We start from the raw sequence: 27,060 nt of genomic DNA on the forward strand, positions 1-27,060 counted from the left end.
AATCTCTCCTAGAGAGATTCTAGCCCCAGGGGAGAGCTTGACACTAATGCTCTTTTTGCAATTTCAGAACTACTTTAAGTGTAAAGAGTCTTGATCTATTTTCCCATGCTAGGAGGAAGAAAGGAAGTAGCTAAACTAGTCTAAAACCAGAAGGCAATAGACTAGTTAAGAGTCACTGTCACGGTTAAACGGGAAAACAGGCTTCAGCTAAAACAAAAAAAACCCCAAAAAAACCCCAAAAACCCCCCTGGCATTTCAAATGAAACTATGTTTAGTCTTGAAACTGGGGCATATAAACCAGAGCTCAGAATCTGAAGCCAAAAACCCCTGACATACAAGAAATGACAGCGAATTCAACTTGAGGTACAAAGCTAAAACACACCCATGGACTAAAGCAGTAAGGGAAGTCTACTTGTGTTCTCTTATAGGCCTCTATCACCAATGACCTGCTACATCAACTGAAACCAATTTTTCTCATGGCCTTCTACAATCCAGATACTATCAAAATAACTACAGTTAACAAAAAAGTGCTGCCACAAACCATATAACCTCATACCATTTGCTAGTTTTCATGCTATCAAAGTTAATTTACAGGCATCACATCCTGACAAGTTTCACTTTTTTTTTTGCTTATCCATTTTATTTACATGCCAAAATTGGTAGTTACAGTAGTTACCTTTGTCCAAACACCTAAAGGATGGAAACACTGCATACAAAACACTAGCTCAAGGTACTCAGTGTACTGGTATTGGCTGGGACACAGGTTAATTTTCTTCACAGTAGCTGTAATGGGGCTGTGGTTTGGATCTGTGATGAAAACAATATTAGTAACACAGGGTTGTTTTAGTTATTACTGAGCTGTGCTTGCCCAGCACCAAGGGCTTTTCTGCTTCTCCCAAGGCCCCACTAGCAAGCAGGCTGGGGATCTGAAAGCTGGAATGGACAGAGCTGAGACAGCTGACCCCAGCTGTCCCAACAGATATCCCATGCCATATGAGATCATGCTCAGCATATAAAGCTGATGGAAGGAGTATGAAGAGAGGAGTGTTTGGAGTCATGGCATTTGTCTTCCCAGGTCACTGTTATGTGTGATGGGGCCCTGCATTCCTTGAGATAGCTGAACACCTGACTGCCCATAGGAAGTGGTGAATGAATTGCTTGTTTTGCTTTGCTTGCATGCACAGCTTTTGCTTTCCCTATTAAACTGCCTTTATCTCAGCCCACAACTTTTCTCATGTTTACATTTCTGATTTTCTTCCCCATCCCACTGGTGGAGAGTGAGCAAGTGCCTGCATGGGGCTGAGCTGTCCACCAGCATCAAACCAAGCTGGGAAATGACAGAATTAAGGTAACATACAACCTTGATATATTTACTTTAATCAGAATAGACACTGCTTAATTACACATCCCTACTAGTTGGTAAATTAGGGGCATAAGTGTTTTTTAATTAAGAAGTCTATCCACAATACTAGTTCCCCAAGATCTCTAAACACTTTGGATATTTCCTTTATAGATCACTTCTGTAAGGGGACCCAATGAAACTTACATCATAGAACCCACATTGAATTTCACTAAATTCACTTATTTTGCTATTTTACTAAATAACACAAGCACTAAAAGAACATTAGGAGAACAAGGAAATATACAACAGAAAACAGAGCATTTAATGAAATTATACAAAGCGTCTTACCCTGTAAAATGCCTTGTGACTGTTGTAGCGTTTATGCATCATGAGACAGGAACACTTACACTGGAGTTGAAATGGCCACAGGCAAAATTAATTCCTAATTTACAGGAAAAAAAATTCAGAACTTAAATTCTCTTTCACTAGGTTTAAATATAACCCAATATATCACATGCTGGATATGTTTTACAGGAACAACTACTTTTACCTCAGAAGTAAACACTCTAAGTAGGCTAAAACTGTTGCAATAGTTTATTGAGGCAAATAAAACCGTACCTTGGGTAATTATTAATTTTTTTATTTTGCAAAATAAAAAGCACAGATATTGATAGGCCAACACTTCTTGGGACAGAACTGGCAGTGAAGTCAGCAACACGTGACATTTCCTGTGCCAGAAAGATCTCTGGAAGCTTCAATGTATTTATATAAACAGTTTTAGTCTTTATTGCCATTCGGTTTTACTGACGGATTTCCTCTCTGTGGCTCAAAACAAATGAATCACTATTTTCCTCTCCTCCTCTTACATATGACATTTGCAAAGAAAGCCTGGCTTTCATGGATGCCTCCCTTCCACCCGAGGAGGAGCAAAAGGGGAGAGCAGGGAAAAAACCTCAAATGATTCAGCTTCCATAATAAAGAGGGGGTACAGAATGCACATGGAAAGTCCATCCAAAATAACTGTATGATTACAACACTGTTTACATGAGTCTTAATGATAAATTAATTGCTCAGGCCAAAAAGCAATCCTCAGTCCCCTTTCCAAACTAGGCAGAATAGCATGTCACATATTCAGTCCAAGCAGAGCCAAGAACAAAGAGGGACTACTGCTGTAGTTACATGTCCCTAATGTTTTCTTTGTGCTGTCACTGCATTTACCTTACTGTCCCATAAGCTGACCTACACAGACCAAAAGATGCAGAACACGAAAACTGTTTTTTGCTAGTTCAGCCCCCAAACTTGCCTACTGTAACATCTGCTGAGCACCAGTGCAAGAGAACAGCCAGAAAACTCCCAAGGGAGGGGTATGAAGGGAGACTACCTTTTCTAGCAAGGGCTTCAAGTCTGAAGTCTTTTTAAACAGCACATCGGATGGATTTGCTAATCTGTGCAGATGCACCTTGGCTACTGGTCTCATCTACAAATCAGACCTTTAATCATATTCCCAAATAATGCTGTAACTAAAGTCTTAAACATCTTAACTTTCTCAGTAAGAAAGTATAATTTCACTGCTAAGCCATTTTTATAGCACTCAAGTCTGTAAGAATCAGAAGATAAAGACGACCAACAATCAGTGGCAATGCATCATCCTTTCTCTAATTTCTACACCCCATCATCATTCCAGTCTGCACACAATGCCCAGAAGGTTGAGTAGATAGCACAGCTCAGATGTGTGATCTGCACAGATGTGAGGTCACCCCCAGCATCCCACGATCACCCCACTCCACCTGCAACACTCACCCTTTAGACACATTGATATCCTTCATCTCACTAAGAAATTTTTGGGTAGATTAACACAATTAAGTATTTTGAGCACTTTGAGTATTGCTCAGAGTTTAATATACTATTTTATAAGATTGTTCATCAAAAGATACCCTGAAATGTCTAATGTAGGATTCAAATATTCCTTCTATAATACATTTTGATCTGCCAAATATTGTTTTCTGATCTCAGCATTTTTATACTGGATGTTTATGTTCAGACATGTGCTTATATTGTATTGTTTTGGACTGAAGATTATGTCCAATCATGGTATCACAGGATGGGACAGGTTGGAAGGGACCACAATGGGTGATCTGGTCCAACCTCCCTGCTCAGGCAGAGTCATCCTAGAGCACATGGCACAGGATTGCATTCAGACGGTTCTTGAATATCTCCAGTGATGGAGACTCCACAATAATGTATGGAATCCAGAATATCTAAACTGAACAGCAGAATGATGGGGCGGGGGGGGAAGCCTAGTTTTGATAGTTCTTTTATCCTAGAAATTTTCAGTCAGACTTTCCAAGCAGTCATGTCATTCTGAATAATAATTTGGAATATTGTATGCGAACGTACCAGGATTGTAAAGTAATATTCTAACTTCTTCAGTTTGAAAGAAAGATAAGGGAGTCATTAGTGGAAATCACTCTTAAAAAAACCCAACAGGAGCAGCAATATCAAGTCTTGTCGCTTGGTGGCAGCACACCAAAGAAAACCAAAACTCTTGAGCAAGACCACAAAATTTCTTCCCAGCACATACACCTTTAACATCTCTCCTACAAGTGCCAGAATTCCTGGAAGGCTCTAGTCACTTCACATATTTAAGGCAGGCACCTAAACTTTTAAGACTACTGACTTCACGTTCAAGGAGCTACTAAAGGCTCAAAATTAAAAGAGCTTTACTTCAGTCTTTCTGACATGTTTACAGGTTCACCTACCTCCACCAAAATTGCCAAAAGTGTGCTAAACAGTATTCACAAACAGATGCAAGGGTGAGCAAGCAAACAGAAGCAATACTTGAAAGCCTGATATCCCAACAGTTCCTACAAATTGAACTAAATAGAGGACTCTGAGTCAGGTGCACCATCAATTTGGATTTCATGCCACCAGAAAAGGCCTGACAGTACACCAGAAAACTGATTACAGTCCAACATCTCTTCCAGCACCTGAAACTCTTGCCAGCATCACACATGAAAGGCAACACCGTGTGCAGTAAGTACTCAGCAGTGCTATTGTAGTCAGTGACAATGAACGAGAACCAATAGCCTTTACCCATTTAAATATTTGATGTTAAGCAAAGGTTAGATTTAATTAAATTAGTAATATTTAATAATAATTAAATAATTTAGCAAACACTTTCAATAAACGTTGGAAACTACTACTACTGAAGCAGGAAAGAGATGAAACAAGAACACAAAGATCTGCCAGCTTCCTTCTCTGAGTAATGTTGTGGCAAAGGCTCATTTATCACAGGGGTAACAGGATTGCTATCTTTTCTCTCAAACTGGTCTTCTACACACAGATATACAAAGACAAACAAACTACACAATGTCTTATTTCTGTAACCACAAGATAAACAGCTTTGTTTTGCACTATTTGTAATTTACATGCCAAACTTACCAACGATAATAAAAGATTACCATATGCTATCATATCATTAACACACAAGTTGCAAAGACAGTTCTATTTTCTATATATCAGATCTTTATAGTATAACTACAAGATTTAGATTTACAGTAATTTCTTAATAATGATCTCATACAAAAGCAATTGAAGTCTTTATAGTACTGGGGTTTTTTATATCAAACTTAAGATGATATTATCCAAACAATTGATTTCTGGAACAAAGAATCTGAGTTTAAAAGGGCAAAGTACTCTTATTCAAGCTTCAGGGGGATAAAGTCATCAGTTTAAGCCAAGCATTAGGAAGCATGACTTGTATCACAGAAGAGTGACTGCGATAGTTAAAAATATTAAATAAATTCAACTAGAAAAGATAAGCTCTCCTTCCTTTCCCCCTACCTAACCAAACAGCTTACTGTTGTCTAGTATACATGCAGTCTGGTAGGGCCCTTCAAATTCACCAGCTTCATTAAAACTGCATTTTCAGTGGGACACGCTGAAAGAACAGCCTAATCCAGCATTGCAGCAAGAAGATAAAATGGAGACCAAAGGAGAGAGATGAAAGCAAACACAGAAAGGAAGAGAAGCACAGCAGTTTGCCATCAGAGGGAGTACGAGCCTAAAACAAGAGCATTCAGCTTCCAGGTGGGAGCAGACACACAGCTCTGCTGCAATTATGAACGCCTACAGAGGTTTAATGGAGGGCTGGTCCTCCAAAATTTTGTTGAGAAACAGCACATATGGGAAAGAGCTGCAAGAAAACCAAGTTTTTGCTGAAAAACAGACTTGCTATACTACTTTTATATGTAGAAAGACATAGTCATGGGACAACTTCCAAGTTCTGCCCATTTAAATAACTAATATTAAAAAAAGTTAGGAAAAATATGCTCCTGATCCTTTTTTTCAGTAAACTTACTACCTTCAAAAGGAAAAAAAAAAAACCATTCTAAAACATTCTATATGACAACATGGAGCTCGATTTTGTGTCTGACTGAAACAAAAAGGGAAAAGCTACATAAATAAGGCACATGACTATCTATCAACCTGCACTTATCCCAAACTCTCAGCTCCACTTTACTGCTGTTCAGTGCCAAGTGTGCCTTAAACACGTTGCATGCTCCTCAACATTACCTGTAACAGCAGATCTTCAGCTGATGCATGGAGAAGAGAGGGGTGAATGATTTTATGTAAAAAGAGATAATATACCCCCACCACACACAAGTGTCTAAGATTTATTTTCCATGCCTGCTCATAAAGAGAGAAGATAAAACATTTTTCAACATACTCAAGACTGCCAGACAAGGTCTAGTCAACAATAAGTGCTATCAGACCCACTCTGCTCCAGAAAGGAAAATGTTGGCCCATTTACCTGTATCCTGAGTTGCAGAATACACCTACTTTCTCATACACTAGGAAAAAATAATTATCTATATTCCAGAGGTACTGAAAAAGTAGCACAGTAGGTGTACAGTACCTCAGGTACTGTATTTTCTACATCCAAATGATGGAGCAATTTCCTCAGGTAATCTTCATTTTTCCTATTTAAAAGTGGCCTCAGCAAAATCAGCAGAGGTCTGGCATATTTTTAAAATATTGTTAATTGCATCATAGTGAGGGGAAACAAAAAAAGAGACTGCTTCCCTAATTTTGAAAGGAAGGTGAACTAAAATCTGATTGAATCATTGCAAAATAACTCTTATTGGGGTGGGGAGAGGGAAACACTCTTTTTCACAGGAATCAAAAGCTGGAGGCACATACTTGGTGTTAAGTACGTCGCCTGCTTAGGACAAGTGTAAATGAGTCATACCATCTGTACTCACATTCAAAGGATAGTCTGGCAAGATAGCAGGGAGAACACAAAGCAATATGATGCTCTGCTCTTAATGTTATGGATGCAGTTAAGCTGGGAAATAGAGGAAGACTTAGCAGTTAAACTAAGAACTATCTACAGGGACAAACACTGAACACCTTATTCTCAGAATTTACAATTATTTGCAGAATTCTACACAGAAATCTGTACTATAGAGGTACCTACACCCTCACATATAACAATACTGCAGAAGCTGATTAATGCTGTGTTTCACATTTCCATCTCAGAGAATAATGCAGAGATGCTCAAAGTATAAATAGACTGGAGCAAGAAGTCATTGTGGAACATCAATAATTCAGAGAGAAGCTATTTAAGATAACCATTTGTTATAGAGACAAGGCAAAATGCATCGACTAAGAAAAAAGCAACATGAAAACAACAGAATCAACACTGGCAAGCAGCCCTCTGAACCAAGTTGTGCAGAGCAGAGTAAAAGCAATAACCACATTGGAAGAAACAAGGAGCTCACAAAGACGCAGTGTGAGACTAATCCCAGCAAAGGTGGGGGAAGTCTCATCCAAAAAGATGACTCGTGGCAATATCTGAGCGAGGGCGGACAAAGCCACCACCAGCGTCTGGAGCAACATGCCACAGAAAGCTGTTATTCCCAAAACAGCTGTGTGGGTAGAGGACCCAAACTCATGGAAGTCATAACCAAGGCATAACATGAAATAAAGTACTAATTCTGGAAAAATGTGCCAAGTTCTGGTTTCTTCAGTTTTCCTTTAAAATCCTGGAAAGTCAAACCATGTGGAAGGCTGAGCTTACTAATATTATTTCAGTTGTAAAAAAAAGCAATATATTTTAAAATACAAAGCTATGCTTTACTTTGGATCTCAGGATATGTAATTTCATATTTGTAGCACCAGACCCTCCATCTTCTACATCTGATGAGAGGCAGTTGTACCAAATGATGCTACAGACTGTTTCAATGTAGCACAAACACACAGTTTATTTATGATGGTTACATGTAAACTAGCCTATTTACAGGAAGGACAACAAGCTCTTCCCAAGATATTCCTGGGTATCTCAGGGGCTGGAAGGAGGACAGACATCCATCTGCTGTTCCAAAATTCTTGTGATGATTTGTTTATATTTGTAACAAGCTTTGAGGAGCATGAAATGTACAATTAATTTAAAATGGTATCTCACTTTCTCCTCATTTTCATGCCTTCATCTTTTACTTATATGAAAAAACTGTTTAGGATCTTAAAAAAAATCACTGATGCATTTATGTTAGTTTATTTACTTGATCCTCTAATTTTTTTGTTGGTTAAAATCACACATATTATTTCAGAGCATTCTAGAGGTTATATTAACAACATTTACAACTCCCAGCAGGTTCAGCAGCAGCAGATATTTGCAAGGATGTCTGCCCCCAGTAATCACAGTTCACAAGTAGGTACACTAACATAAAATGAGTGTTAATGCACATCCATGCAGCTGTGAGCTGAGATGATTTGAGGGGAGGGAGGAGGATTTGAGGGGGTAGAAGGATGCTATGCCATACCATTTCCTCAGTGACTACTGTTTACCAAGGACAATCACATGGAGGAGCTTCACAGGCGAAAAAGCAGTAATTCAAGCTGTTTCATTATGAATCAGCAGAACTGTCAGAGATCATGGCAAAAGTATTAGACAATTTTTAAATAAAAGTAAATTAAAAAACAGATTTAGTCGTTCTCCTGATGTTGAATCCTACTCAATGATTTGCTATTCAGATAAAAGCTTTGAGCTTGAACAGTTCCCTGGCATAAAACAAGAGGTGAAATAATGAACTGACAAGCCTGGAGACTTGTGAACCTATGAAGCATCCCAAATGACATAAGTGAAAACACATGTTGATCCTCTGATGTTCACACCACTGTTAAAAATGATCAAAGCAGAAGAGGAGTAAGATCGTCTAACAAATCCAGAAACCTTTATCTACATATTATTTTAGTGTGTGCACATGTATAATTTCAAACAATATCTACTTATACAAAAAGTCATATCAACATTGAAAATTCTTATTATATACTTGGAAATGACACACCTTAAAAAAAACACCAACAAACTACTGCAGCTTAGATGCCACTTTTATGGTCTTCATTTTCACTTTTACAATTCTTTAAGCACTTCAGAGACAATTTCCATTTAAAAATTTGGGAAGAAAGCAAAGCAAGCAGAGGATGAATTCTGATCGAACATGATATCAAAAGGACAGATAAAACATAGACAATAGCATTGCTCCTTGAGCTGAGGGAAGAAATCTTTACATTTCACACATCTTTTAGCAAGGTAATTACCTAGATATAAATAAGGTAGCGTGCTATGAGTCACAGCAGTTCATATATAAATCAACCCATTAAGAAACTTCACAAGCAGGACACACTTCTTTAGAACCTACAGCTACTCTTCAAAAACACTGTACATAAGACCAGAAAAGAGTAATGCTTTCCAATCTGAACAGATGCCTGTCATATTCAAAGAGAAACACAAATCAAGAAGTTAGGTTCACAGACATTAAAAACAGAAGAAAGCACAGGTTTGTCCACAGCAGGTTATCTCTTAAAGTCTACAGTCTGACTTCATGGAAACCTCAGTGCTTAAAACACACAAGACAACTGAAGAGCTTAAACCCCTCAGATTATGACTGTGGAAGAGACTTCCTAGTACACAGCTGTGACATATTTCAGAACATGGGAAGACAACAGTAAAAAATAGACATTGGGTAGAGGTAGGAAAGCATTGCACACTTTAGGTATCTGCCAAGGCACAAAGATTAGACTTGATCAATAGTGTTTATAGGACAGCAGGGTGGCAGTTTGTGAGGTAATCTTTTACCAGCATACCACCTTCAAGAAAGTGTTTCTTAATTCATGGGTTTTAATCATTACTATTTAATTCTCATGTGTTTGAATTTTAACATTTCCACTCTACCTAATACGAGGGTACGAAAAACAGGAAGAAGGGTTAGGAGCATTTTAGAAAATACACATCAGTCAGACAGAATGATAAAACGTAAACACTATTTCAAACAAAAAAGTATGCATTTGCAAAATTAAGTTGTAGGCATAAAAAAGAATGTCTCCTGGAAACACTCAGCTCATGCACTAACAGGAACAAACCATCACAAGTAAAAACTTCCCTGGAGTGGTTTCTCCCTCCCTGAAAGGAAAACAGTACCTTTAAAAGAATATTTTTAGATTAATTTTTGAAAGCAAAAATAGAAGTACATTCAAATGGCTTCACTGGATCTTTAATGAGGAAGTGCAATAATACACACGGAATAACAGTGAATGCAGTCATTTCCCTACTCCCAGGGCCAGTAATGCAAATAGAAGTTGTCTTTTAATCCTATTGATTAGGTCTTTTAAGAAAAAGGCTGGATAACATAGCAAAATATATGGAATGAGCAGCTCTTTGAATAGACTTAAGAGTCTGCAAGTTCCCATAAACACTAGCGCACCTGGGGTGGTGGTGTCTCATCAGCCTTGAGGCTATTGTTACAGGACAAAAACATGTTTGTAAGATGGGACAGGAGAAGAGTCAGAATTCACTTGGAACAGAAGCATTCCACTTAGGTGTGTCCAAACAAGCTTTTAACATAGCTCAAGGATACACAGCTTTCATTCCCCAAAATGCAATCACTAAAAGAGAACTGGCCAGGAGACTCAGAGACGCATTTTCACATATGGATGTAGCAGCACTTCACCTTACAAGAGGCCCAAATTAGTCAATGGCAAGTCAAATATCTGAGTGGAAAACAAGATCTGCATTTTCCAGTTCACTGTAATTCCATGGGAAACACAGAGTACTACCACACACTTCAGGACTTTCTTTCTCCAGGGAAGAATCCAGGTGCTTGGACAGGATACATGGCCAAACATCTCCTTTATGTGCACTCTGTCAATTGCTTAAAGCTTAAATCATGACTGCCACTTCCACATAAACGCATGAGCAAAACTGGCATTCTTACCTGCCATGCACAAGTGCCACAGCAGATTCCATTACATCAATACAGCCTGCAAAGGGAAGAAAATCAGATACCTCTGACTGCCAGAAGTCATTCACCTTCTCTGTCTGACCTGAGGACTGCTGTACATAAGAGCACAATTTTAAATTTCAGCAAAGTGTGGTTATTACAGGAAAGAAAAAAGAGGTTTTTTTTTTATTATTACATTTCACAGACAGTGGAACACTTCAAGGGACAAGAAAAAAGACAGGTTAACTGTTATAGCTGTGTCCACTTGCATGGTAGACACAGACATTTTCAGGAAAATTAATCCCAACTAAGTAATGCCATCAATCTAAAGCAGATCACGTAAACCAAACTAAGACCTTGCTCAGTTAAAGTGCCATTACACTGACTAAATAGAATTCCCTTCCAAAGTACATTTGGCTACCTATAATTATCTAGGTGCAATGCTCTTAAAAACAAATAAAACAAGTCAGATTTTTCTTGAGAGACAGGAACCCAAGAAGAATTGTGCCACATGAAAATGTAAAGTTTTTCACTTCTTCGGAGTGAAGATAGGGGCCAGATGAGAAACAATTGTCAGAAGACATCTCCTCTTATGAGGAAAAACTGTGGGAGCTGGGCCTGTTTAGTTTAAAGATGGAGAGGGAGTGTCATCCATACCTATAAATATCTCAAAGGCAGGTGCCAAGAGGTTGGTGCCAGACTCTTTTCAGTGGTGCCCAGTGACAGGACAAAGAGCAATGTCCATAAACTAAACCACAAGAAGCTTCACCTCAACATAAGGAACAACTTCTTTTCATTGAGGTGGCAGAGCACAGGAACAGGCTGCCCAGAGAGGTCATGGAATCTCCTTCTCCAGAGACATTTAAGACTCACCTGAGTGTGTTTCTGTGTCACCTGCTCTGTGTGACCCTGCCTTGGGGGTGTTTGGACTAATGATCTCCAGAGGTCCCTTCCAACCCCAATGATATGAAGACAACCTTGCAAACACAGAACAGCATCATGATGCACACTAAACAGGGTGAAATACAGCACAACCAAAATCAGACACAGAAGAAATCCTGTATAAAATGAATATTCCAGCACCTCTCTGCAACAGCAAAGCAATGTTGCAGCAATTTCTTTCAGTCCTGACGGCTTAAATCCCTCCACAGGGAGAAGACAAGCAAGCTATCACTAAATAAGGTCACCAGGTATAACACTCTTCAGAAGAGACAGCTGATTGCTTTACTAACACTTTTTAAACTAATCTCTGCCTGTGTTCAGAAGGCCAGACCTGGGCAAATCAGAGTGAATTATCTTGGGTTCTATTTTTGCTTTTTGGATATACACTTAAATAGCACATGATAACCTTTACCGTATGTTAATTACTTTAATGCACTAATTACTTTACTTTTATTACTTTTGCTATACTTTTTAATTTGTTATTTTATCAGAGCAATTAACAAAGACAGAAAATAAAAAAGTACTTTAAATTGTTTTAATCACATGTGCCACTAATTAAAATCTTCCAAAAATGTCTTGAGTTAAGTAGTTCATAGTATTTCCTTCATACAATGACAGATAATGAGCTGAATCAATGACTTGGGGTTGGCCACAAAGTCTGTCAAAATTTTAAGATTAGCACAGTTCTGTCAAACTTCATACGAGAAGCTTTTCTTTTTCCCAGCTTCTTCTGGTTTTCAAGACTGAACAGACCAATTAAGAGGAGTAATTGCAAAGAAAATACCATTTGTTCCAGAAGAGGCTACTGTCTAATGCTGCTTTCAAACAGTGAGCTTTCACAAACTCGTTCCAAGTGCTTAGCTCATGACTTCCGTCCATGAAGCAGTTTGAATTCAGTCCTCTGGCAACAAATATATACCACTTAAGCATTATTTTTTATAATTCTTTGAAAGCAAGTAAATGCTATACTTAAATCTTAGCAAGTTATATTCCTATCTTTCCCTAACATAATTTTTAAATCAAAATTTTCCCTGTCCTGTTCTCTATGTACTTAAGCTTAAACATTCCCCCAAAAGTTCCCACAATCCATGCCAATAAACCACACTGAAAATAGATTAACCTTTTGTCTAGTCTTATCACTGAGAACCTTTGTACAACATAACAGAAAAAGCACAACAAAAAGTACTCTGTATCTCCTTATAAAACAAAGAACATTAAGTACAGAATAGCAAGAATATTGCCATAAATGTAATTTAATTTGCAGCATTGATTTTTAAACACTAAAAGCTACATAATACAGGTATTCTCAAAACTTTGTGTACTTTTAATAACTTGATTTATTTCAGCATAGCAGAGAAGATTCTGCTATCCTCTCATATTCTGTCCTCTTACAAAGAAAAGGTATAATCTGATACTTAGGTTAGCTGTCAAAGTACGTTTCTTATTAACACTGTCCAAAATAGTTCTTATTCAATGTTTGTCATTGTCATTCCCTCTCCCCACCCCTCCCCTATTCCAGTGTTCATTTGTTTATGTTTTACATTTTTATGCCACCCATGTGGGTTTTGACACCTACTAAAAGTAGCATAATACCTCCCTCCAGCCCACAGCAGAGACAACTGACCTACTCAGAAAGCAGCCCCTGAATGACTGCCTAGGATTTTTAGGCTAAAATTAAAAAGAATATATATAAATGGTGCCAATGACCAGCTTCAAGAACCACCATGAAGTAGGGGCTGTAACCTGAGTCCTCGCAAACATACAGGTGACATGTAGGCAACCATTTGTTTGGAGACCATTAAGAACAATTTTATTATACCCTTATTTGCCAAGGTAATTATTCCCAGTGCATTCTCACAGTCAAAAGACATGCCCAATTTGTGGGGGTTTTTCTGTTGGGTTTTTTTTTTCTAACAAAGCTTTGTGGTTTTACTATTGCTTATTCCAAAAAATTAAACCAGTCAGATGAATGACTAGCCTCATCCATAGCCTGCTGAATTAAATGTTTTTGCAGCACTATCAAACTGAGAAACAGAATAAAGTAAGGAACAGTTCACCTTGATAAGGTTTTCATTAATGGCAATTCAAAATGTTATCTTCTCTAGCTGCTGATAAAAATATTTGCTCAACCAGTGTGCTTATGTTGTGGTATCCATACAACTATATGAGGTGATAACGTGGAATATAAAACATTAAGTTTAACTACTATTTTTCATTTCCATTTCCTACTGAGGTGAGATGAAAAATTTTCTTCTATTACAGAAGGCTGCAGTTTACTCTTAGACTGACATGCTTTGTTAATTATTATTTGTAGGGATTATTTCAACTTAGGCATTTTTCTATGACAATGCTTTCTTACTAGGTATTTCCCTACCCCAAGCATATATCTCTGTTCAGGGAGATATAGGGATCACTAGTCACAACAAGCATGATTCCAAGCCATCACTGGATGGTGTCCAAGAATTAAAGCTGCACACACAAGAAGCACAAATGTTGAAGGGCCTTCCATCCATACACGTTTTTGTGAGGAAAAAGGCTGCAGCAAGTTCAGACTACTTTTGGCATATGGTTTTCAGGTAACTGGACTACCCAAACATGATCTTATACTTTTACTGTAACCTCTTGAGAAGAGATGGAAGACAAGAGAAAGTCTTTTTGGTGTCATTTTCAGAGCTCCAGTTGTAAAACTGAGTAGTAGAGTATGTGATCAGCCTAAGAGAGGGAGAAAATAACTTTAAAATGCTGCAGGAAAACTGACACACTGTTATCAAATGGGAGATGGGGAAAAGCTGAAGATCCTGAAAGGCAGTGCATGTGGTAAACAAGTATGCTACAGAGAAGCTTTTCTTCTTTTGGAGTTTCCAGTCAATATAAGTCAACATGGTGTTACAAATAGAACCAGACTTCTTAAGACCCTAAGTTCTTTCATAATTAAAGAGGAATTCACAACCACACTCACACCCCAGAACAATCAGGAACCAGACAGGAAAATCAAGCCTGCTGCTGAGTTTCAAATCACATTCTAAGAAGTTTAAGACCAACACCATGAAAGTTACTCAGAGAAGAAGGTCCAAGGCAGACCACATTCAAATTTCTCCAATCACCTCCAGCCCCCAAACCAAGGGACACTCACACAAGACCCATCATCTGTGATTACAAGACTTCTGACACAAAGACAGACATTAGAGTAAGTTTATCTGATCCAAAACACTCCTTTCTACTTCCTACTTGGGAAAACTTTCAAGGAACAACTTCACAGTCCTATGCTAACTGAAATAATTTGCCTCTCCCCTCCCTCTTCACCACTTTGCAGAAGAAAAGAATGAGAGACTGCCTAAGCTCAGCTACCACCTAATATCAAACCATGGCCTTAGGCAGGAGATTAGAAGCCAGGGAGTTTCAACCACTGTTGTTAGAAATCTTGCAAATAAAAAATCAAAACCAAAAACAACCCAAGGAGAAGCACATCACTAAACTCCATCCTAAAATTACTAAACTCCAACCTTTCATGAAAATTTAACCACTCCACTGCCTTTGGAGAACAGGGTTGATTCAGGCAATGCACTCCATTTCCCACACACAGAGTCCTACCCTGCACCAGAAATACATTTGCATTCAGTAGTTCATGTATCTGTATTTCCTTCTCCTATATGTCAGCTGAAAATGTTGGCCTCCACTGTGGTAGATAATTTCCAAGTCATATAATTAGCATTGTTTCAGCTGTTAATTAACTTCTTAGAAGAAAAACAGAATAACAAGAAAAACATATCCTAATGTTTCTGTCTGTATATAACCTTGCTTGTTATAGGTCATTTTCATTGTTTGTTTTCTAGTGAAAAAATCAAGACAGTGCAAATATACACCAAAGCAGCTGCCACCTCACTTCTGCAGCCATGCCACACAGTGAAAAGGAAGAACCTGGCATTCTGAACATGCATCCTGTGACAACACAGCACTTCCCAGGCAGGCTACATGTCACTGCAGTCCACGTATGAGCAAGTCACAAAACCTTGAGATCAAATGACATAATTCCAACAATTCCATCTCTTTTCTTCAATTATCCATCCTACTTTTACAGGTTACTTTTCCCAAAACCAAGATCTGTCAGGCATCATAAAGGAAGCACTAGAGGACACTATAGTCATAAGATATATATGAAAGAAAGCCCCAGGGCTTTTGTGGAGACATCTAAAACATCTGTATGTCAGTAAAGGTAATAAGGGTTGCCACAACATGGAAGGCTGAACTCTAGCAGACACTAGTGAGATCTTTTCTGCAGGGACATTTATCCTGTCTTTGGGTTCAGTTCATGTGGCCAACTGCTGCCACCAGATCAAGCCTCAGGCCTATGAGTTTTATTTGTGCTTGTGGCCGTTCTGGAGGCAAAGAGCCAATTTTCTGAAGAACTTGCTCCAGAATGACAGTTCCCAAACGACTTTGTAACACCTCCAATGAACGTGGAGGAGAGCACTGCTAATGCTGCTGTGGCAAACTTCCAGGGAAGGGGAGCTGAACTTCTCCTCCAACAGTCTCCACAGCACTGCTGGCATTGCTACTCCTCCTGTCATTCAAACAGATAATGCTTCTTTGGCTTATGTAAGTTCCAGCAGAGAGCTTTATAGAAGGAAACATATTTTGCTGCTCCTCCATGTAAGGGGTGGGATGTTGAGACAGGAAACCAGTGTGATACCCTAAATGCATGTGGAGTATTTTGTACAGCCACTGCAACAGCAGAAGAGATACTTCCAGATGACAATAACATTGAAATGCAAAGATATAATGAACAGTTTAACAGTCACAGCAATTTTTCTGCAAAATTCTTCTAATACTTATGGACACAGCCTCATGAACCATGGCACTTCTAGTAATTATTCTTGAGTTACGTATGCAGTGAGCCTAATACTTAAATGATTACTAAAGCAATTTTAACACATATGCAGAGTATTACAGAAATTTTATCAACCTTCAGGTATGAAAACCTCATAAATAATCTGTTCAAATGCAAGCTATGAAAAATATCACACTTTTAAAACAATTATGACTTTCTAGATGTTGAGAGTTAAAAAAAAAAGGAAGTAAATTCATGATGTGCAGTCAAAGTCCTTTCAAAAATAAAAGATGTGGCTGCACGCAGCTATATTTGCCCTTCCAAAATAACAAATTTGATATACTTGATCCAAAAACATTTTTACATCTCTGGGTATAGAAAAACAACAGGAGGCAACCTCTTCTGTATATTATTCAGTGTTAGTTTGAGATTATGGATGCTGTGAGAGTCCCCTTCCTGTGCTGTAAAAAGGTACAGTAGGTAGAAAAAGGAATCAGTATGTTGAAGTCATTGCAAACACAGCTCCACAGGGTAGTTGGATACCTGTTGGTTTTTGGATGATCCTTGACTCTGAAACTTGAAGTTCAACAGAAGAGCATTGCTGTTCACTGATGTTGACAAGCTGTGATATCCTAACCATTTTTGTTCTCCTGGTTCTCCCTAGTGTTTTATAAATCCTCTCTTCACCTTTCTTTTTCACTCCCATTATGAAAGCATTTAAAGAACTCCTCTCTTGAGCTCTGTTTCTTATGGAGTAGATTAACTTGACTATTTACATCCCTCATAGCAACAATTATAATTTGCTAAACTTATGGTAAAAAGAATAGAAAAATGTCTATGGACAAGTCCTAAAATGTTACTTATTCTTTACTTGAAAGGTTCTATTTTAATAGTTTTATCATTCTGTGATCTAAGTAGTGTTAGATAATAAACTTTAAATGTCCATGTGCTTGTGGATGGAAAGAAACAGGAAAGAATATCATAGGGTATGAGTGGAAGAAATAAATAAGGAGCTGGTTGGTTACTATACAGGATCAGTACTGTTGCAGGTTAGTAAAGGCCTTTGCAGCCCTGCACGTGACAGAAACAAGAAGAGAAAGTGTTCTTCTACAAGCACTCCTTAATACTGAAAATTATCCCCTAAAATGAAAGAACACTGTTTAAAAAAAAAAAAAAGTGCAAGAGATACAGCAGAGCTATAAAACAAAATACAGCTCCTGGAACTGAGACAGGAGCAAAGGAAATAAAAGCCATCAGGCGGTACCAATACACGATTCTGATTTGGCAGAGACTGCACAGCAACAGAGTATTAAGCATAAGACCTCTTTCTATCGATCCTCATGTTTCAGCAAACACAGCAAGAACTGAACAAAACTCTGCAGTTACAAAGCAACAGAGCAGAAGGGTAGGGAATTCAATTGATGTGCTGTTTCTGAAGCAACCTTGTACCATGACTTGGGACACTGCACTAATTTGAAACAATGAGTAACAATGTAACCAGCAAAACAATGCTAGCATTTTGTCTTTCCTTGTCTTCTGACTTCATGCCCTTCATTTTAACCTACCAACAACACTTTGTGGGAACCTGCTGGTGAGTGAATGAAATATTAGCAGACACTACACAGATCTGAGGCAGGAAAGACACATCAAGTGCTTGGGATGAAAAGAAGAACTTCACATAAGATTACCTGCCCACTCTCATGAGCAGCTGACAGAAGAAGCAGATGACCTGAAGATGGGACAGGGAAAAAGAGAATACCAATTACCCCTAACACTGTACAAAACTAAGTCTGCAGCAATGGATTGAAATTACTTAATTATTTATTAGTTATAGATTATGTTAATATATAAATAACTACAGAACTTCCTGAAAGTGTTTTTCACTCCCCCCAGGTGAGCTGTCTATGACAAAAGTAGTTCCTCCAGCTATGAGCTGGGTAGATCCCTGGTCTATTATGCTGCCTGCTGCTTGATGACCAGGTTCTTGATGGAAGGTTCAACTTCCTTCTTTGTCAAGAGGCCCAGCATAGATGGAGCTATCAAAATAAAATCAAAAAGGAGGACAAACAGCAAAATCTTGAAACAAAACATGGATTCTTCATGACTGCTAGAAATTCCACAAGTTCAAAAAAAGGCTCATTTTGGTCTCAATGCTTAAACTACCGTAATTTCATTTTCATTTTGTCATGCTGACTGTCCTTGCTTGTGCTCCCTTCTCTTCTTTCATTAAGGCACTGTTGTATCTCCACTTTGCCAAAGTAAAAAATAATAAATAAATCCAGATGTATCCATGCTTTCTTCTCTGCACCAGATGGAAGCAAGTACAGGACTTCAGCACAAAGTGAGAGTGGACCTTAAGTATAATTGCATGACTGCAAAATGACCAAGAATGACTTATAAGCAAATGCTCATCATCTGGAATTAGAAAGGCCATTAAGTGAAGTTCATTGTTTGAGAGTATGGAAACATTAAACATTTAGGATGACTTCACAGCAGTTCAGGATTAGACTTCATTCATGTAAACAGGCAAGGTTACCTACAAAACCTGAACATTCAGTAAGTTAAAATATGCGTCAGCTATGATTACTCGTAAACACTTTCACCCCCATTCCTTTAAATTTAGTTCTGAAGTTTAACAACATAAGCTTAACTTGTTTTCTTTTTTTTTTTTTTACCAGACCCTAAGTGTTAGTATAGGCAGACCTTTGCTTCACACTTCTGAAATTTATACACAGTTTCAGTAATTTACTGAGCAAAATATTTGTGCTCAGGCTGCCCTACATGGGTAGACTTTATTAATGTAAAAAACAATCCACTTACATAGTACTGTTCACTCAATTCTCATATATACATTACTGTAGAGATAAACAGTGAAAATCTCATATGATATTCAATTCACAGTAAAGAGCATCTCATTATTTTAGGACAGAAGTCATCAGGTGCTTCAGCTAACAAGTACTTTCTCTACAAGGATGCTACAAACCAACTATTTTGTCCCTCTTTTATTTGCATATCACTGCTGGTGCTTCCTCTTTATGCACCCACACAGCTGGCTACAAGTCTCATCCTCCCTTCTCTCCCAACTGCTCAGTCCCACCACTCTTACATTAGCTCTGGTTTCTGTGCTGAAATGGGTCAGTGCTGTATAATTCATCAACACCAGAAACACAACTGAATTAACAGAGTTAAACTGGTATATTGTGACCCCCTGGGGAGAGTGCTAATGTCTTTACTAGGGAAAGAATAACATTCCCCGGTATTTTGGAGCTTAAAAATTAAGATTCTTCTCTCATTTGCACAAACGATAACACCAGGACTCCTTATTTCAGATGAATCTTCAAATGCCAGATTAGAACTCGTCCTCCACCCCCAACAATGAAAGGAAAACAAAACCCCCAAGAATCAGCAGAGTAAGCATGCTCCCAGCAGTTAGTGATGTAGTGTTTTGTTTACTTTTTTATTGATGTGAAATATTCTGTGATTCATATTGCGATATAGGTTATTTAAACACAAACATTATAAATAACTTTGAAACAGTTAGTCACTGTAACTAAGGCAACGACTCTCCCACTCAATTTCCAGAAATAGGAGTAAGGAATAGAGGTAAGAACAAAGTAGAAAAGTTGGCAGGAGCAAGAAAACAAATCATCAGATACCAGTTTGACCTCGGGATGGCCCAGGTGATTAGAGAAAAATATCAGGTATGGCAACTGAGAAACAAACTCACTGCTAAAAGATGAGGTGGAGAATATGAAGTATATAGTACCAAATATACCCAATTTCAATAATCTCATTCCACAACCCATTTAAGTGAATAGAAAGAACCATAGGAATCTGGGGAAGTAACAATCCACGTCAGATTGCAGACTGCTGGTTCAGTCTCGATAGTTCCTAGTTTCCTACAGGAATTACCTTTTTTTGTGGGTGCTAAAGAAGTCACTTCATAGAGAAGTGCACATTCGCCTCATTTTCCCCCTGATATTTGCCTCCAAATAATGGTCAGAAACCTTCGATGCTATCTACATGAATAGACCTTTATATCCTCACAGAGGGCTGCTGAGTTAACAGGATCCGCCTTAAGGATCTGACTGCAGAATCAAGGCTTGCTTTGTTTCTCCCACACCTTTTTCTTCTTTCTTCTTGTAAAGAGTTTATTTTCTTGACTGAGGAGAACTGCTTATTCACAAGTCAAAAGTTCCTGAGTTATCATCAGGCAATCTGATCCCCCCAAACGAACACGTGGTAGAACCAGGTTCTCTCAACACATTCTAATGGAAGGGCTGGTAATTACTGCATACAACAAGATAAACAGAGTTCAAGTTACTCAAAGTTGTCCATCAGCTAAAGAAACTTATCTTCTCAGCACATGTAAGTTCTTAGCCTGGGAGCAAGAGAACTAACAGTAAGACTTCAGGTGTCTTGGTAAGTATTACAATTTTTTAAACTTAATTATCTTCTATACAGTTTTAAAATATTAGATGTAAATTTTAGAAGAACATATGATGGGCAACAGAGCACAAAGAGTTGATTCTTAGTTATTACAAGATTCATGAAATAAATGTTTGGGTTTTTTAAAAGAAGAGTAACTTTAAAGAAACTTCTACCAAAAAAGTAAAAAATAAAACACACATCTCATTAGTCTACATCTGAACAGAATTTGTAGAGCAATACCACACAATTCCATTCCCACCATATCCCTCCCTCATTGAACAGCAGCAGCTCCTTTTCATCACCACAGGAGACCATTCCTCCTCTTAGTGTAACAAGGAACTAGTTGGGACATTTATTCTTGGCATGAATTCTAAAAGAATGAAGTCTAACGCTGGCAGTAATGAAAATAGCAACCATAGCAGCATTCAGAGCGTTCACTATGACACGGCAAACATTTGTTTAACTGCCAATTGAACAAGATCCATCTTAGCTAAGAGAAAGATATAAATGGGCAGTAAAGAAGTCAGTGCTCTCACTGTTCAAGGACTTTAAAGATAAGTGGTCACTCTAATATCCTCATGAGTTGTTCCTACTCAGATCCTTACCACTCATATCTGACTTCTGGAAATAGATGCACTGCTCCAAGCATGGTCTAGCAGTCATACAGAAAAATCCCATACAAAATCCTTTCAAATGTCCATCATTATTAGCCCTACAACATCTTCCTATTACACGTTTAAGATTCAGAGAAAATGGTAAATGCATAATTAAAACTATGATGCACTGAAAGAAAACAATAAAGCTTTACCAAATACAATGCCACTGCATCTGATGAGTTTTGCCAGAAATAGTCAGATAGTTGCAAAACTAAAGAAAAAAAATCAGCCAGTTCTGATCAGTTTCATACCTTTCAACAAAACTACGCTGCGATGGAGGCTTCTGTGAGCCTAAAAGATGACCTGTAGGCACATATGCAGGTAAGGCTTGTAACAGAAAAGGAATGAATCCCTGGGCTGTTGGGCAATCCAAACTTCACCTACACAGTAAGAAAAACTAAGCTGCCAATTACTGCTTAGGTGTAAGACAGACTAACTCACAACCCCTTAAAGCAAGAATTTATCTGTTCTGGGAAACAGTTAATGTACCTAGAAACTATGACTGCATAACAAAAAAACTGCAGAAGACACTTAGCCTTTCACAGTTAGCTATGCAGAGGTGAGAGTGCTTTGACTCAGGAGACCAAAGCATACCACTATGGATACCCATGAGCAAGTTACTCCTTTTTTTCCCCCACTCCACACCTTCCCTTCCACACACTGTGTGTGTGTTTTTGTGAACCCAAAAAAAAACCCAAACCATTTTGTGATAAAACATTAGTGACCCTTGATCTAAACTGGACTTTCAGTGCATTACCTACAGCAGTGTACTACAGCATTTCAGGAAGAAACAAATTTTATAGGCTTTGACTCACTTAGCATTTTTGTAGTTAAAGCAGCATCTCATCTAAAGAACCTGGTATACAAACACCAATATATGAAGACAATATGAAGGCAAACAAACTTAAGACCAAACACCTCAATCATAAGGTACATTTACCATATTTTTAATCTCTCCCTTGAATCTGCACACTTGCTTCCTTTGTTATTATACAACTGCACAACACTGCACAAAAACCCAAGAGTAATGAGAACGATCTACAGCTTCTAGCTTGACACTTGAATGATTGCTTTTCTATACCTGAGTTAAAGTTTGCTATTGAGCATTACAGGTATCAGCTTTGCCCAATGCAGTTCAATTCAGCTTTAAATGCAATTTTTGCAAACATGGCTTATGAGGTTTTTGATACCTGATAATCTTTGAAAGCAAGCATAAGTCACTCCTGAAAGTGCAGTGTACACCCTCAATTATGTCAAAACTTGGAAATGTATTCCTACCTGGTAGGATGGCAAAGCAATAAAGCTCAAGTAACAACACAAATTTATAGATAATGTACTGGCTGGCTGGTTGTTGAACCCAAGGAAAGGCCTGCTCTTCTCAGTGTGTGGAAAACCTGTATTCTGAAGGTTACACGTGTCAAATCAGCTTCCACAGACAAACAAATATTTGAGCTTCACAAACACATTAAGCATCTGCAGGATCAAAGTTTTGTTTATCAGGTACTAAGTAAATTAAATCAAGCAAGCGGAACTGGGATTTCACCCTCTGAGCTCAACTAAGAGACTCAGAGCAGAATTTCTCACCTCATTGTAACATCCCAAGCACTGTTTTTACACTAGCTTGCAGTAACTTGAAAAGGTAAGCAACTGTTAGAAAACACCAAGCTTCTTGTATGCTATGTCTGCCTGTCCCCAGCACAATTCTGACATTTAAGTAACACAGAGCCCTTCTACATTATCAAAGAACAAAATCAACAGGTTTGTATTGAATTTGGAAAAATAATCTTGATAACTACATATAAGTAATACTTCATTTAGGAAAATTTTTGTTTCAAAAAGTTACTAATCTGTTGCAGAAAGAAACTAGCAAATCACTTCCCTTCTTCACACCATCTGAACAGTACAAACAACAGAGCAGCCTCTGCACTCCTCTGTGAAGCACAGTCACTACTGAAGAAAGACAATCACTAAAAGGACTACAAACACACGAGACAACTTACTTTATTCTAACGGAGCACACCACTGTGAAGGAAAGCATACGGCTCACACAAACACGAAGCATGTTTCATGAACTACTGAAGAGAAACACCTCTACTCCCTTACAGTAGCACAGGCTGATTTTCATAAAGAACAGGTGGTGCTACAGTCTCAGCACAGCATCCTGTCAAGGATGCTGTCCTTAAGTCAAGACTTCTTGCAGCACACTGCAACACTGACCTGCAGAAATGCTCTGTAACTACCGAAGCTGAGGGATTTCATGTTAACATGATTCCTCGTGACTTTTTGGCATTCTTAAACAGTTTTAACAGAATTTAGTTTGAAATAACTGATTTGTCAAGCAACTGACACTTTAGCAGCAGAAATGCAGCTGCTGCTAAAAATCACTCCCTGCACAAAAGACTGCTCAAAACCAGCATTCCCTTCCTTCCCTCCTTCCTTTCCCTGCCCTAGCACCCCCTCCTTTACATGAAAGAACACTTCAATTCCCAGAGTATCAATTCACCTTTACAGATCCATGAAGCCTCTAAAAAATCCACCTTGTACTTCTTCTGGATTAAAACTTGCATTACAACAGAAGCTGAAAGCTTCACATGCATTACTCTGTCAAACCAATGGTCCCACACAGTACAATATTTCACTTCAGCATCTGTCAATAGAAAGATCCTTCCCAGAAGAAAAGTTCTGAAATACAGTACTTTCATGTTAACATATTGATAATGGGGTTTTTGCTAACTACTTTGCAATGATTGCTTGCAGAAGGGTTGTAGTTCTTGGTTTTAACAGAAGAGCTTACTTAACAGAAAGGATGAACAAGTGCTTATTTCTGTGGAATGTCTCCCATAGGAGAACAGCAACAAAGCCTAAAGGAAACCTAACTCAAGGGACACTAAATGTATTTTGTATCCACAATTGTTGCTCATTTATAGACAAGGTTCTCAAACAATATGAGACTTCACAGAGTTTACATGCAATACAGCAGGACATAAGAGATCCCAGCCCCATATTGCCAAATATTCCTTAGAACAAAATCCCAAGGCACTACTCAACCTAAGTGTGAAAACACAGATGTGTATGCAACTAATGAAAGGACTCGCAGGTAAGGATGGGCTGATAGAGATCAGAATAACAAACAGACACAGGATACCAGCTGCCTAACCACCCCCAAGTTTCTACAGGGTTTTTTCTGCGGGGCCTTTTTTTTTTTTGGAAGGGGGTGGGGTCTTCAAGTGTTACAGTTGGTTATCTTTAAGGAAGAGTAACAGGAAGACCCACAGCAGGATGTACGAGTTTTCACACGGAATTTGGCCTCAAACACATGAAAACACGAGAAAGCACCATGCCTAAGAAGCATCTTTTCATAGGCGGCAAACTGGCAGCGCAGACCCTCCCACCTTTGTATCCTGATACCGCACAGGAGACAATAGGTAGGACAGGGGAGACACCAGGAAAGGACAGAGCAGCCAAGACAAGTATTTTTCACCAGCTGGGATGGAAACCGAAGAGCCTGGCAGACAAAGAAGGGTGTGATGCGACTAGAGCAACAACCCACTGAAGGCACGAAGAACCTCCTTCGCTTTCAGGAGGGAAGCGCGGGCTCGGGGAAGGTTTGTCAAGCCCGCGGGAGGCGAAAGACACGGCGGCCGAACAAAAGATTTGAAAGGCCTGGAAGGTAAAGGTGGAGGGACGAGCAGGCGGCTCCCGGGCAGGCACGTGAAACTGCGCAGGGCCAGGGCCGGCTCGGGTCCGGGGGAGCGGCGCCAGCTCCAGCTCCATCTCCCGCTCCTGGGCACGCCGCCTCCCGCCGGCGCTCTCCAGGTCCATCCCCTCACACCGGGCAGTCCCGCAGGCCCGGTACTCCTGTCCAGAGACCCTGCCCTTCCCAAAACAAGCGCCGGGCAGGGAGGGTTGGCCCGGGGGGAGCCCTCAGACCCGCCTCCCATCACCCCTCCCGGGCTTCCCCTCCGCTCCGGGACGGGGGCTCGGCAGGGACCCGCCGGCGAGGCAGGGCGAGGGGCGGGCGGGCTGCCGCGGCCACCTGTTCGGCCCGGTAGACGCGAGGGAGGGCAGCTCCCGCCCGCCCAGCGGGGGCACCGGCGCCCGCACCGGGTGCACATGGCGCCTCCCACCCAGCCCGGACCCCGGCGGCGGCAGCAGCCATGCTGCCTCCCGCCGCCCGCCGCCTGTCACCCGCGCACGCACGGCACCCCGCGGCGGCGGAGGGCGCGCCCGGCGGCACCGGGAGCGGAGGGGAAGGGCGGGGAAGCTCGGGAATACCCACCTGCTCGCGGAGTTTCAGGAACACCATGGCGAGCGCGCGCCGCCGCCTCCGCCCGCCGCCAACGACTCCCGGCTCCGCGCGCCGCGCGGCCACGCCCCCCTCCGCCACCGCCCGCGCGCCGGCCGCGCCCCCGGACACGCCCCCTCGCTCGCGCCACCGCCCCGTGCCGCGGCCGCGCGCCGTGCCGGCTGGGGGCGGGGCCTCCTCGCGCCCCGCCCCCCGGACCCGCCCCGCCGCTCGCGCTCCCGAGCGGCTTCCCGAATGAACCCGCCCGCCCGCGCCACCAAGAGCCTCGCCGATTGGCCCTCGGGAGGCGGGGCAGAGTAAGGGCGGCGCTGATTGGCGGGCCCGGCGCGGCGGGCCCGGCACGGGGAGATAAGGTGGGATGGGCACGTGGGGCGGCGGCAGCGGGCAGCGGGCAGCGGGCAGCGGGCAGCGGGCAGCGGGCAGCGGGCAGCGGGCAGCGGGCAGCGGGCAGCGGGCAGCGCCGTGGCCTTTAGGAATCGCCTGGCTTCCCCACGCGTGGTCTCGGCGGTGGGAGCGGAAAGCACCGTCACGGGCGTTACCGGCACAGGTGGCTTGGCCCGAGCCGGGATTCCGCCGCCACGAAAGGCAGCGCTGAGCTCCTGATGCGAAGAGAGGAAAGGAAGGAGAGCTGGAGGGGCACCGTTCTGGGTGTTGTTAACAGGCCAGACAAACACACGGAGACGCTCTGACAAAATACCAGAAGGAGCGGACATGTACAAACAGAACACAGAAGATAGTTAATTCGAAAAAGATTGGTTTGCAGTGTATTCAGTGTTCACCTCTTCCGGCAGAGAATCAGCGGAGATGTCACCCGCAAAGCTCTGATAGTGTATTTTGACACATAATTTACAGGCTTGCCTGCATGCTGTACTTCAGGGACAAGGAACATATTAGGATAGGTAGAACAAAGGTGGAACTTTAAAAACCTCTTGTGAAAGGAGCAAGAAGCAGCATGCTAAACACTGAAATGAGACTGTGCTGCTCTTCTATAAAGTAATACTGCAGCCAGCCAGCCCTGCATGGTAACTGTGGTTGGGAAGGCTTGTTTTCTCCTGAATTTTAATTTTCCCTCCAAAAAAATAGCAGTCTGAAGAGACAGGCTTTTTGGAATTGCACACTGCTACAGACAATGCTGATATGAATGTTTCAAGTTTCTTGATTTTCTTGTAGCTTCAAAATAGACTGTGACTTCTTAACGCTCCACATACAGTTAAATCTACTTAGAGTTTAGCATTAACCTAAGAAAAATGAAAGTTGAATAAAGCAACGAGTGT

The 27,060-nt window shown here is 40.5% G+C and overlaps 1 protein-coding gene across 2 annotated transcripts in view; it reads right to left on the bottom strand.

Moving 5' to 3' along the window:
* The window catches only part of ANKRD28 (ankyrin repeat domain 28), a 121,608-nt gene extending 95,750 nt beyond the window's left edge, over positions 1-25,858 (bottom strand). The window contains exons 1-2 of one of the 2 annotated variants that reach the window (XM_085051035.1): positions 25,760-25,858; positions 1,691-1,784 (exon numbers count right to left, since the gene is read on the bottom strand). In XM_085051035.1, coding sequence (XP_084907161.1) covers positions 1,691-1,732 — 42 coding nt within the window. In that variant the 5' untranslated portion in view covers positions 1,733-1,784; positions 25,760-25,858. The remainder of the gene's footprint in view (positions 1-1,690; positions 1,785-25,759) is intronic. The other variant, XM_085051036.1, reaches the window with a different exon arrangement.
* Between the last annotated feature and the right edge of the window lie 1,202 nt (positions 25,859-27,060).

Source organism: Lichenostomus cassidix, chromosome 2, assembly GCF_008360975.1.
Source record: "Lichenostomus cassidix isolate B80296 chromosome 2, HeHo_3.0, whole genome shotgun sequence".
In the NCBI taxonomy this organism is placed as follows: Eukaryota; Metazoa; Chordata; class Aves; order Passeriformes; family Meliphagidae; genus Lichenostomus; species Lichenostomus cassidix.